This window comes from Myotis brandtii, unplaced genomic scaffold, assembly GCF_000412655.1.
Source record: "Myotis brandtii unplaced genomic scaffold, ASM41265v1 scaffold509, whole genome shotgun sequence".
Lineage (NCBI taxonomy): Eukaryota > Metazoa > Chordata > Mammalia > Chiroptera > Vespertilionidae > Myotis > Myotis brandtii.
Window position 1 is genome coordinate 173857 of NW_005369409.1, and position 14405 is coordinate 188261.

Sequence of the window (14405 nt, forward strand, 5' to 3'; positions counted from 1 at the left end):
CATTTCCAGAGGATATTTTTTCCATTGATTTCTAGAGAGAGTGAAAGGGAGGGAAGAGAGAGATGAAAGGGAGGAGGGGGAGAGAGAGAAAAATAAATTACATGAGAGACACACATCGATTGGTTGCCTCCCACTCGCACCCTGACTGGGGCTGGGGATTGAACCTGCAACCAAGGTATGTGCCCTTGACTGGGAATCGAACCCACAACCCTTTGGTCCACAGGCTGACGCTCTAACTACTGAGCAAACCAGCCAGGGCTGCCTGCCACATTTTAGCTAGTTTTCATTATTAACAAATATACTTGCTAACATTTCACTTGCCTGCACAGGTACACACAATAAAAAAGATAGCAAATTCATAATGGACAATCCTGGCAGGATCTGGCGCTCCAGGAACATAGAAGAATGAACGTTGACCATTTCTTCTTGACTCATGTTCTGATTATGATGAAGAGTTGCAAGGTGGTGGTCCATAACCATCATATATATCATTAGTCCCATTACAGGTATACAGAAAAAGAGGCTCACAAGGAAGGACCGTCTCCATCTTACGTAGAAAAGAAAAATCCTTTTAGTAAGTAGCTAGAGTTTAAAGATTCTGTGTAGTAAATACAAGTTGAGATCAATCCACTGAGAATAAGGATGATATTGTAAAAACTGACATGCTCAGAGGATATTAAATTTGTAACAAAGAATCACAATTTGTTTTTCACTGACACTCCAAAAGTACTTACTGTCTTATTTCTCGTTTATGGTCTAGATGGCTTGCTGACCGATCCTTCTTGACCAAAGAAGCTTCAAAACCTAAGCTCTGAAGGAAATCCATGAGAAAACAATTATTTCACTGAATGTATAAATATTAAATAAAGAAATCCTAAACCATAGTATTATCATTAAGAACAATTCAATTCAATTACTGAGTGCCAAGTTACTGTAGGGGAATATAAAAATGGAGATGTGATTCCTTTCTTAATTACCTTTGTTTATAAACTTTCGTCAAAGAAATGAGTACCTCCTCAATTCTTATTAGTGTCTATCCTACTGTTCTCAAACTAATGATTTCACTCAAGTGCAGCTGTCCTTAGTAGAGGTTGTTTTGTTAGTGTCCATCATTTTTTAAATTTTCCCATTTAAACATCATTTTTATTTTTCAAGTACAGTTGAGATACATAACTTATTAATCAATCATCCAGATAAATCTGGCACCCTTTTGACAGCACACACAGTTATTAAATATTATTGACTCTGTTATCTATGCTGTACTTTACATCCCCATGACACCAAAAAGGCCTTAACAAATTCAAGAAGATTGAAATCTTATAAAGCATCTTCTTGGATCACAATGGCATGAAACTATAAATCAACTACAATAAAAAAAACTCAAAGAATTCAGACATATGGAGGCTGAAGAGCATGTAATTAAGCAATGAATGGGTTAACAATGAGGCCAACGAAGAAATAAATAATTTCCTGGAAACAAATGAAAATGAACAATAACAACCCCAAATCTATGGAACACAGCAAAAGCAGTCCTGAGGAGAAAGTTCATAGCATTACAGGCCTGCCTTAAGAAACAAGAAAAGCCTGGCCGATGTGACTCAGTGGTTGAGCATATTACCTCTTTATTATATAGGACTAGAGCAGGGGTGGGCAAACTTTTTGACTCGAGGGCCACAATGGGTTCTTAAACTGGACCGGAGGGCCGGAACAAAAGCATGGATGGAGTGTTTGGGTGAACTAATATAAATTCAAAGTAAACATCATTACATAAAAGGGTACGGTCTTTTTCTTTTTTTATTTTATTCATTTCAAACGGGCCGGATCTGGCCCGTGGGCCGTAGTTTGCCCACGGCTGGACTAGAGGCTTGATGCAGGAAGATACGTGCAAGAATGGGCCTTCCTTCCCCTGGCTGCCAGCACCGCCTTCGCTCCAGCCCAGAGCCACCTTTCTGCTTTCGCTCCGGTCTGGAGCCGCCTTTCCACCTTCCCACGCTGCCCTGAGGCCCAGAGTGGCCGGGGGCAGTGTGGACCGCCTGCATGGTCGCCATGGCGATGACGCAAGCGTCCCACCCCACCCCCTGGCTGCTTGGCACCTGCATGCATGTGAGCTGCCCACAGCCCGCCATCTTTGTCGGGTTAATTTGCATACTCACCCCTGATTGGCTGTGGGGCATGGCGAATGTACGGTCAATTTACATATTTGTCTATTATTAGTTTGATGCTTGCCTAGCCTGTCTGTGTGGCTTAGTGGTTGAGGGCGGACCTATGAACCAGGAGGTCGTGGTTCAATTACTGGTCAGGGCACATGCTCAGGTTGCAGGCTCCATCTCCAGTAGGGGTTGTGCAGGAGGCCGATCAATGATTCTCTCTCATCACTGATATTTCTCTCTTTCTCTCCCTCTCCCTCTCTCTCCCCTCTTCTCTAAAAATCAATAAAAATACATTTTAAATAAAAGACACAAGAAAAAGCTAAAATAAAAAAATCTAACCCTACTACTAAAAGAATTAGAAAGAGAACAAGAAAAGCCCAGAGCCTTGGTCGGCAAACTGCGGCTTGCGAGCCACATGCAGCTCTTTGGCCCCTTGAGTGTGGCTCTTCCTAAGCCTTAGGAGTACCCTAATTAAGTTAATAACAATGTACCTACCTATATAGTTTAAGTTTAAAAAATTTGGCTCTCAAAAGAAATTTCAATCGTTGTACTGTTGATAGTTGGCTCTGTTGACTAATGAGTTTGCCAACCACTGGCCCAGAGTACTCAGCTGTTGTGGCTCAGTTGTTTGACCATTGTCCCATGTACCAGTAGGTCACTGGTTTGATTCTCATTCAGGACATGTGCCTGGGTTGAGAGCTCAAACCCCAGTAGGGAGCATGTGGGAGGCAGCTGATTGATTTGTCTCTCTCATCGATGTTTCTCTCTCTTCCTCGCCCTTCCTCTCTCTGAAGTCAATTAAAAACATGTTGTAAAAAAAGATTATATTCATTAAATTAAAAATGTAAATGAATTAATTTTTTAAAAAGTAAAGCCCAGGTGTTCCTGTCCCCGGCGCTCCCTATTCTTCTGCAATCACCACGCCATGTGCGCTGCTCAGCTGGCGGTGGCCCCATGAGCGGCTGCGGCCCAGCTCCGTGCACGGTCCGTGCATGCGTTCTCTGTGCACCACGACCTGCGGGAAGCCCGTTAGCCTGGGCTCCCTGCGGGGCAAGGTGCTGCTCATTGAAACCTGGCCTTGCTCTGAGGCACGAGGATCCGCGACTACACCCAAGTGAATGAGCTGCAGCGGAGCCTTGTGCCGCGGGGCCTGGTGGTGCTCGGCTTCTCCTGCAACCAGTTCGGGCATCAGGAGAATGCCAAGAACAAAGAGATCCTGAATTCCCTCAAGTATGTCATGGAACTAGAAATTCATGGTGGCCGGTTCGAGCCCAACTTCACACTCTTCAAGAAGTGCGATGTGAACGGTGCAGGAGCACCCCCTCTTCGTCTTCCTGTGCCAGGCTCTGCCCGCACCCAGTGGTGACGCCACTGCGCTCATGACAGACCCCAAGTTCATCACCTGGTCTCCTGTGTGCCGCAACAACGTGTCCTGGAACTTTGAGAAGTTCCTGGTGGGCCCGGATGGCATGCCTGTGCGCAGGTACAGCCACCGCCTTCCGACCATTGACATCGAGCCTGACACAGAAGCCCTGCTGGCCAAGGCTCCCAGCAGTGCCTAGGGCACCCCTACTCACCCACCTGGCCCTCTTGGAAGTTTATCCGTGAAGGTGTTGCCTCTAAACCTACGTAGAGGAATGCCTGATGTCCAGCTAAATCCCCCCACATGGGCCCTGGTCCTGTCCATCCCAGCCTCCCCCTCCCACACCATGGCTTTTCACAATAAACTGTCCAGTGTCAGCTGGAAAGGGAAAGGGAAAGGGAAAGGGAAAGGGAAAGGGAAAGGGAAAGGGAAAGGGAGAAAGGAAAGGAAAGAAAAGAGAAAAGAAAAGCCCAGAGTAATTAGAAGAAAGGAAATAATCAAGGTCAGAGTAGAAATAGAGACTAAAAAAATAAAAATACAAAAGATCAATGAAGCCAAGAGCTGGTTCTTTAAAAGATAAACAAGACTGATGAAACTTTACCCATACTTATCAAGAAACAAAGAGAGAGGACCCACATAAATAAATAAATAATGAGTGCGGGGCATGCAGGGAGCAGCCAATCAATGATTCTCTCTCATCACTGATGTTTCTATCCCTCTCCCTTCCTCTCTGAAATCAATAAAAATATATTTTTAAAAAAGCGTTTGGTCGTTTAAATTTCTTACTTTAACTTAAAAATACATCTTTTGCTTTGACCTAACAAACAATAAAGTGTCTAGAGCAGGATGCTTCATTTCCTTCATGATTAACATAAATTTTACTCATAGCAAATTGTATTTCACTTCCATTTTCTAAACATTTTTAAAATTCCTTGTGTTTCCACTTTAAGTTGGCTCTTGATCTATAGTGTCAGTATGCCTTTGCCTACCACTTCCTGAAAAATACCATTAAAAAGGCAGACAAATTTACATTAAATTTTGAGCCAGATGTTATCTAGCATAACCAAATGTGTCAGATTTTTTTCATTATCTCTGTCTGATACAAACAGAAGCAAACAAAGATGTGTTGAATAAACAGTCAAGAAAACAGAAATTGACACTTACTTCAATTGTATGGATAATATCTCTGGGACCAATAATTTCTGGATCATATTTAACATGTGCTTTGTTGGTTGCCAAGGCCACAGAGCAGTAGAAAATACCTCTGTGCTTTGTGAGGGTAGATTCTATTTTATGTACACAGGAGGCACACGTCATTCCTCTCACCTATTAAACACAAAAACGTTGTTATTCAGAAATATAATTTTCCTCCATTAAACATGAGTTACTTTAAAATAACTTTTGTAACATGGGATTAACACACAAGATCTTTCTGCACTATTAATATCCTTTAGATATGACCATTAGAACATTTTTAGAACACTTTTTATATCACATTGAACAAGGATAAGGTTGAGCTGCAACAGATTACACAGAAGAGGATCTCATTAAAAGTCTCTTTCTTCCTGTCACTACTCATTGTACAAAATTTGACAAATCATTGTTTCTTGTATTCAATGTCTTGCTTCCCTCTAGATATTTCTTCATCCTGCTAAATTATATAACCTTTAGTATTACTTTTAGTGAAGGTTAATGGATGACAACGTGTTCTACATTTGTCTAAAATATTTTTGCCCTATGTGTTTAGTGAGTTTATATATAGTTCAGTTGGATATTAAATTCTAAAGTCATGAGGCAGGAATTTTGGGATGACTGTGTAAGGAGCTCATCAATTCTTTTCCCCTAAAAAGCAATGGTAAAACTGGGGAAACATTCAAAAAAGCTATTAAAAGTGATGCTGGAAAGATTGGACAGATACATGAAAAAAAAAAAAAAGAAACTAGACCACCTTCTCACAAAATATAGAAGAATAAACTCAAAATGGATTAAAAACTTAAATGTAAGAGTCAAAACCATAAAATTCCTAGAAGAAAACACAGACAGTAAAATTTCTGATTTTCTCTTAGCAATATTTTTTCTGATATATTTCCTCGGGCAAGGGAAACAAAAGAAAAAGTAAACGCATGGGACTATGTCAAACTAAATAGATTTTGCACAGCAAAGAAAACCATCAATGAAATGAAAGGACAACCCACAGAATATTACATCTGATAAGGGGTTAATATCTAAAATTTATAAAGAACTCATACAACTCTACACCAAAAAAAATACCAAAAACAATCCAATAAAAAAATGAGCAGAGGACCTGAATAGACACTTTTCCAAAGAGGACATACAGATGACCAATAGGGATATGAAAAAATGCTCAATGTCACCAACTGTCAGAGAAATGCAAATTAAAACCACAATGAGACATCACTTCACCCTTGTCAGAATGGCTATAATCAATAAATCCACAAATGACAAGTGTTGGCGAGGATGCAGATTGGTGTAGTCACTATGGGAAAAAGTATAGAGCTTCCTCAAAAAATTAAAAATAGAACTTCCTGCCTGGCTGGTGTTGCTCAGTGGTTGAACGTCAACCCAGGAACCAAGATGTCACTGGTTCGATTCCCAGTCAGGCAACATGCGGGTTCGATCCCCAGTGTGGGGCGTGCAGGAGGCAGCCAATCATTGATTCTCTCTCATCATTGATGTTTCTATCTCTCTCTGTCTCCCTCTCCCTTCCTCTCTCTGAAAAACATTTTTTTAAATGGAGCTTCCTTATGACCCAGCAATTCCACTTCTGGATATTTATCTGAAGAAACCCAAAACACTAATTTGAAAGACTATATAGTGATGGCGAACCTATGACACGCGTGTCAGAGGTGACACGCAAACTCATTTTTTTGGTTGATTTTTCTTTGTTAAATGGCATTTAAATATATAAAATAAATATCAAAAATATAAGTCTTTGTTTTACTATGGTTGCAAATATCAAAAAATTTCTATATGTGACACGGCACCAGAGTTTTAAGTTAGGGTTTTTCAAAATGCTGACATGCCGAGCTCAAAAGGTTCGCCATCACTGGACTATACATGTGCATCACTGGACTATATGCACCACTATGTTCACTCGTGCACTCGGGGGGTCCCTCACCTCGGCCTGTACCCTCTCACAATCCAGGACCCCTCGGGTAGGGGCCCTAGGCTTGGCCTGAGATCAGGGCCTATCTGGGTTTTCCTTCCCCCGGCTGCAGGCAGCTAGCCCCATCCCTGCCGCTGCCACTGCTTGCCATCTGTGCAGCGCTGCCCCCCTCCTGCCCCTGCCACCAGTGGCCTCCCTCTGCAAGTGACAGGCATGGGGTGCAATGGCTTGGCTGGCCTGGGCCTCCCTCTGTGGGGCAATCACTGGCAGGCTGCACAACTGCCACAGAGTCACTGCCGGTGGCCTGGGCCTCCCTCTTTCTTTGCTGGGGGGTGGGGTCAGCCCTGTGAGGGGCCATCTGCCTACCTGATTTCCCCTAACTGCTGGCCTGCCTACCTGATTACCCCTAACCACTTGCCTGCCTACCTGATCACCCCTAACTGCTTGCTGGTGGGTGGGGCCATCCCTGCAAGGGGCTGTCTGCCTACCTGATCACCCCTCACCGCTGGCCTGCCTACCTGATCGCCCCTAACCACTTGTCTGCCTATCTGATCACCCCTAACCACTGGTCTGCCTGCCTGATTGCCCCTAACCACTTGCTTGGGGATGGAGCCAGCCCAGCGAGGGGCTGGTCTGCCTACTGATTGCCCCTAACCACCTGCCTGCCTACCTGATCACCCCTAACCACTCTGCCTGCCTGCCTGATCACCCCTAACTGTTTGCTTGGGGGTGGGACCAGCCCAGCAAGGGGCCGTCTATCTACCTGATCACCCTAAGCGCTGGCCTGGCTACCTGATTGCCCCTAACCATTTGCCTGCCTACCTGATCACCCCTAACCGCTGGTCTGCCTGCCTGATCACCCTAACTGCTTTCTTGGGGGAGGGGCCAGCCCAGTGAGGGGCCATGGTGGTTCTGGTCTCTGGTCATTCTGGTCGTTATGCTAATGGTGGCTGGCCTTTTATTATATAGGATAACTAAGATATGGAAGCAAGCCAAGTGCCCATCAATAAATGAGTGGATAAAATAGCTGTGGTACATTTACACAATGAAATATTACTCAGCCATAAAAAGTATGTAATGTTACCTTTTGCAACAGCATGGGTGGACCTAGAGAGGATCATGCTCAGTGAAATAAGTCAGAGAAAAACAAATATATGACTTCACTTATATGTGGAATCTAAAGAACAAAATAAACAATTGAGGGACTGAATGAAAAAGGTGAAGAGATTAAGAAATACAAATTGATTGTGACAAAATAGTCACAGAGCTATAAAATACAGCATAGGGAATATAGTCAATAATATTGTGGTAACTATGTATGGTGCCAGGTGGGTATTAGATATATCAAAGGGAACACTTTGTAAAGTATATGATTGTTTAACCACTATGCTGTACACATGAAAACAATACAAAATAATATTGAAAGTAAATTGTAATTGAAAAATAAAAACAAAAAAAAGTGTTGAAAGACTCTGGGAAGTAACCAAAAAGTATGCAATGAATTGGAAAGCATTTGTTCAAGAATATCTACTATAGGGATATCAGTAATGGTAGAGTAAGAATCTCTGAAAATTTTCTCCTTCATAAAAGCAATAAAAAAACCTGGCAAAAATGGTCAGATCCAACTTTTTCAGAAATTTGGAACTTAAACAAAAACTTGCAGCAACTCAGGAAGCATTTATTCAAGAAAATCAGATGAATCCCAATAAAACAGCAACTTATGTGCATTATAATTACCCCTCCCCTCCAGCTCTGTGGTAGTCATGAAGACCACCAGCTCACAATCATGGTAAAAAACAAAAAACAAAAAACCTGCATCAGAAGCCACCAGAGAGGGCAAAAAGGGTTGGAGCTCATTCAAAGTCTCTTTATCAGAAAGCTTTCATTATTTGAGCCATCTGATGGTTCTATGAAATATTCCACTTGCAAAGAAGTCTGTATTTGCTCTGACTGGAGCTCAGAGGGTACAAAAAGCTTTTTCCTCTGAAAGAATTTGACAAAAACAGTCAGAGATAATTATTTAATCTTATGGCTGCCTGAGCCAATGGATAACAGCTGGGGCAAACAATAGGCCAACCAAAAAGCCTAAAAAGAAAAACAGGGACGCAAGACATCCATAACAGTTCCAACATTCTCCTAGGAATCTAGAAGGCAATGCATATCCATAGGGTTGTGCACATTTCCAGAGCTGTGCACAGAAAAAAACTAAAAGGACCCTAACCTCTCCCACCTCAGGCTTACCTTTAGGCTCTGTAGAGGCAGGAAGTGAAAGCTAAGGCAAAACTGACAACCACATAGCTGAGTGTTGAAGGCATGCCCCAACATTTACACAGAGCTCCTCAGCAAAGACAGAGATTTATTGGTTTCAGGTCCTTAAGAAAATCTCTATCCAATCTTTAGCTGACCACTGAGCTAATGAAGCAGAGACTTCAGTGGCCACACACAACAAAGAATATAGACTTCATGGAATTAGTTCAGAAAAGTCACTAAACAAACAATCCTCCTATCTAATAAAGAGGGAATATGCTAATTGACCCTCACGCTGTCACAAAGATGGTGGCGCCCACAGCCAATAAAGAGGGAATATGCTAACTGACTGCCCCGCCCTCAAAGATGGTGGCGCCCACAGCCAATAAAGAGGGAATATGTTAATTGACTGCCCTGCCCTCAAAGATGGTGGTGCCCACAGCCACAAGATGGAGGCACCCAGTCCCCTCAGCCCCAATGGGGAAGCAGGCATGTGGCAAGGCCGGAGTCCCCCAGTCCCCTCAGCCCCCCAGCCGCCCAGGGCTCAGGTACCCGAGGCTCAGGTAACCAGGGCCAGCCGAGGCTTGCGCTGCTGCTGGCAGCAGCAGCAGAGGTATGATGGGGCGTCACTTTCTCCTGATTGCCGGTCGCCTCCCGCCCCTGAGGGCTCCCAGACTGTGAGAAGGGGCAGGCCAGGCTGAGGAAGCCCCCCTCCACTGCATGAATTTTCATGCACCGGGCTTCTAGTAACTATGATAAATGACGACAAGAGCAAACCTTGAAGAGGTGGGAAGAATCTTATTTCCAGAGTTGCTATATTATATTTTTAACAAAAATATCATGAGACCATGCAATGAAATGAGTGTGGTCTATAAGCAGGAAAAAAAGCAACCAATAGAAAATGTTCCTGAGGAAGCCCAAATACTGGACTTACTAGACAAAGACATTATACCAGCGATGACATTCAATATTACTTTATATTAGTTTCAGGTGTACAGCACAGTGGGTAGCCAATTATATAATTTACAAAGTGATCCCCCCAATAATTCTAGTATACAGCTGGCACCATACATAGTTATTAGAATACTAGAGGCCCAATGCATGAAATTTGTGCAAGGGGCTCGGCCTCTGCCCACTGCAGCTTCATCCGGAAGGTTGTCTGGAAGGACGTCTGGTCTAATTAGCATATTATGCTTTTATTATTATAGATTATTGACTATATTTCCTGTGCTGTAATTTACATCCCCAGGACTATTTTGTAACTACCAATTTGTACTTCTTAATCCCTTCACTTTTCACCCAGTTCCATAACCACCTTCCCCTCTGGCAATCACCAGTCTGCTATTTGAGTCTATGAGTTTGTTTCAATTTTGTTTGAGGTGATAGTAACACCACTCTGAGAATATACTAAAAACCACTGAATTGTACACTTTAAAAGGGGTTTATAATTTGTAAATTATGTTTCAATAAAGCTATTAATTTTTAAAGTCTTTAAAAAGTAAAAATCTGCCCATTCTTTTTAATAGCTGTTTAGTATGGATGTGTCATAATTTATTTACCTATTCCCTAATAACTGACATTTAGTTTTTTCCTATATTCTGCTATTATAAGTAACAATATAATGAACATCTTTACATGTCATTTCATACATATGCAAACATCTGTTCGATAACTTGCTACAAGCGAAGCTTCTGAGGCAAAAGCTATACGCAACTTTACTTTTGATAGATATTGTCAAATTCCTGCTGAGAGCTTAAATCAACTGACACTTCAAAAGCAATAGAGAGATCACAAACACAGTGTTAACAAAAATTGTTTTTAATTTTTACTGATGTAATAGGTAAGAAATGGCATTTCATTGCAGTTTAAATTTGCTTTACTCTTATTAAAATGAAGTTGAATAGCTTTTCATATGTTTAAAGAGGTAATGTTTTGGTTTTTCTGTGAGCTGTCTATTCATATCCTTTACCATCTTTCTTTTGGGTTGCTGGCTCTTTTCTTATTGATTTATAACAGTTTCTCATATATTAAGAAAATTAACCTTCATCTATGAGATGAATTACAATTATTTTACTTCCCTTTGGCTTTATGTTGCCTTTTTCCCCAAGAAGAAAATGTTATGTACCTGATTTATCAATCTTTTCATTTGTGGGTTTTATATGATATTAAAAAAGGCCCTTCCTATTCTAATATTATTTTTTAAATGATGGATTATATGTTATCATTAGGGAAATCTGGGTAGAGGCCACATGGAAATTCTCTGTGCCATTTTTGTAACTTATTTGTGAGTCTAAAATTATTTCCATAGTGTATTGATAGACTTATGTATTATAAAAACAAATATAGTAAAATGTTAATTGTAGAATCTTGGCGGTGTGTATAAGGGTGTCCACTGTATAACACTTGATTTTTCTGATGTTTGAAATTTTAATGCTAACATATTGAAAAAAAGCTCCAAATATTTCTTCTAGTAATTTCATGGTTTCATTTTTTACATTTAAACTTTTGTTTGAGCTGGAACCTATTTTGGCACAGGGTTAAAATGTTCATTTTAATTGTTGAAGTTATACAAATAAAACTTGATTTGCTGGGTTGGAGAAAATGATCATTTTAAACCAATATGCCCCATTGCTTCTCGGCCTTTGAGCTAAGATCAAGTGTAAATCAATATGTCTTACTTCATTTATAAAACTTTAATGCATCTGAAACTTATTATTTTACATGCTATAGGTAAGAATCATACTACATTTTTAAAAGTTGATTTTCAGTTATTCATTTAAACCAAATTCTTCCCTTTTAGCTCTTAATAGAGATATGATGATTATCTTTTACATTCCATACTTGAAGGCCACCATTAAGTTATATCTTATCCTTCCATTTTCCAGTTCCCTTTTCCTTTTATGTCTTATTTTCCCAGTTTTAATTATGTTTGGAACTCTTTTTCGAATCCTTGTTAAATTTTCCTGGAAATTTTATTAATTACACAAATATTCTTACTTACAATAAGTTCCAAAACACCATCCCCTTCATCAGTATTTTCTATCACAGTGGCTCCAAATCCAAGCTCTCGGATGAACTCAGCTATCATCGGGGGTTGTGTAACAGTAGGATTATATCTTACTTCTGCTTTGCCAGCCATCAGAGCCACAAGTACAGAATATATTCCTAGAAGCATTGATAATAAAAACAATTCAGATAACACACCTTTAAAAAAAAGAGTAATATTCCAAGGTTGCAGGTTTCATCCCTAGTCAGGGTACATACAAGAATCAACCAAAATTGATGTCTTTCTCTCTCTCTCCTCTCTCTCTCTCTCTCTCTCTCTCTCTCTCTCGATCAATAATTTTTTTGAAAATTTTTAAAAAGAGTAATGTTTGTTTTTCATTTAACTGTGAAAGGATTAATGGGAATCTGGAGAATTTTGTTACTTAAACCCAAACCAAATAAAACTATTTGAAAAGAGGGCCTTATTTTCTTAAAATTTTTATTATGGAAATTTTAAATTATATATATACAAAGAGAGAACAACATAACAAATTTGATGTATGGATCACCCAGTTTCAACAATTATCAATAATACCAGGCTGATCTTTTCTTCTATGTTTCTATCCAAGTAATCTCTGCCCTCTACCCTGATTATTTTCAAGCAAATCTCAGACATCATATCATCTCATGTGTCAATATTTAAATATGCATTTCTTAAAGATAGAGACTGTTCACTTTAAAAATAAACATACCATATCATAGCTAAAATAATTCTTCAATATCATCAAATATCTAGGCAATATTCACATGTCCACAAGTGTCATATAACCGTTTATTAGTTAATTTAACACAAGTGTGGTTTTTTTGTTTGAATTAGGATCCAAATAAGGCCCATGAATTGCAATGAGTTGAGATCTAATCATATAAATATAAAGCATTTTTAGAAACTAATGAGATAGTCCTAGAGAAAGAAACTCATGATTTTAGGAGATCACTACAGTTGTAGCAAAGAGTCCAAGACTGGACCAACATACACATCATATCAAATAATAGTCATTTATTTAAATTGGCCAAGTTTTACTGTCTGGCACACACTAATCTAAAGTGCTCTTATTTCTAGAATGAAAAAGTGCCATACTCTTGTTAACAGAACAAAGGAGTTCATTGTATGGCAGTCACACTGTTCTTTGGTGAAAGCCTTTTGTTAACAAACATCCCACTTCTCTAGGCCAGCTATTGCTGTCATTGCCAGGAAGAAAATTAATTTCACATAGTAGAAAATGGCAGCTCTTTCTAGGAATCTGTGGCACTTAGTGGTTATCTGATAAGGAATGGGGACCACAAGTCAGTAGGTCAGCTCTAGAGTTTGATAAAAATGAAAAAAAACCCACAAATATTAATTTAATAATTTTTATTAAGAAAACAAAGCATCTAATAAAACCTAAATTTTCTATATAAAGTGCTCTCTGGACTTTGTGGGTACCAACTAATTCAGAGGAATGGTTCATAGGAAAGTGTCACTAATAAAAGAATAGAGGAAATAGGAAAAAACCTTTTTTGCTCAGTTGAATGTAATCTATAGCCAAACAGAAATAGAAGGGACATTCTGTTTTATTAAGTTTCAAAAAATAGGTTTAATACTTATATAAATTATGGATACTTTAAAAAATTCTTACTTCAAACTATAATTAGAAGCTCTATTCATTTTTAGAAATATAATGAGCCTAAACTATGGAAAGACCAGTGTTACTTAGTTTAAAAAGAAAAAAGTCAATGTAGTCACCCCAGCTAGGCCAATGGTATTCCTAATTGGGTTAAAATGGGGTAAAGTGGATAATAGAGAGTAACTGGTAGAATCAGCTTAATAAATTAAAAAATAAAGATTTGTAATTGGCACAGGCATTGCTTGTCTCATGAAAATGGCTATTTCTGACTTGCCCAAAATAGTTGATTATAAAATTAAACAGGAGTCCCAGAAACTTCCTTTAGCTTTCATTTGCTTGCAACCTCCTTCCTTTTCTTTTTAATCAATCAAAGTGTAAGCTTCAGCCTTGACTGCATTTTTATTAGATACCAGAGGCCCAGTGCATGGATTCGTGCACTGGTGGGGTCCAGCCGGCTGCCCAATGGGATGGGGCCATTGGGGGCAGGCCAGCTGGGACGAGGGGCCACGGGAGTTCCAGCGGTTCTGCGGTTTGGTCAATTTTCATATTACCCTTTTATTATATAGGATAATGGAGGCTGAAATGAAAGATTCAGAAGTGACAGAATGCAGACAAGATAATATTGAAATGAAGATGGCTCTGTATACATTTTGTTATAATGTTTTGGTCTTATATATAAGATGATTCTACTTGCCCCAGGCCTGCATTATTACTATATATACTTTGAGTTATTTCACCATTAGTGGGAATAAGCTTATACTAATCTTACTTATTCAGCCCTTGTGACTAACAGCATGTATCTTTAAGACATCTGGGATTAGGGGTGCCTAAGGACTAAGCCCATGACTTCAGTCTCATTAAACATAATC

At 39.8% G+C, this 14405-nt stretch overlaps 1 protein-coding gene and 1 pseudogene across 1 annotated transcript in view; one reads left to right on the plus strand and one right to left on the minus strand.

Moving 5' to 3' along the window:
• ATP7A (ATPase, Cu++ transporting, alpha polypeptide) overlaps nt 1-14405 on the minus strand; it is a 187038-nt gene that overhangs the window by 41655 nt on the left and 130978 nt on the right. The window contains exons 6-9 of the mRNA XM_005877137.2: nt 11889-12052; nt 4678-4839; nt 735-811; nt 322-547 (exon numbers count right to left, since the gene is read on the minus strand). Of these exons, the coding sequence (XP_005877199.1) occupies nt 322-547; nt 735-811; nt 4678-4839; nt 11889-12052 (629 nt within the window). The remainder of the gene's footprint in view (nt 1-321; nt 548-734; nt 812-4677; nt 4840-11888; nt 12053-14405) is intronic.
• LOC102247298 lies at nt 3076-3712 on the plus strand (annotated as a pseudogene).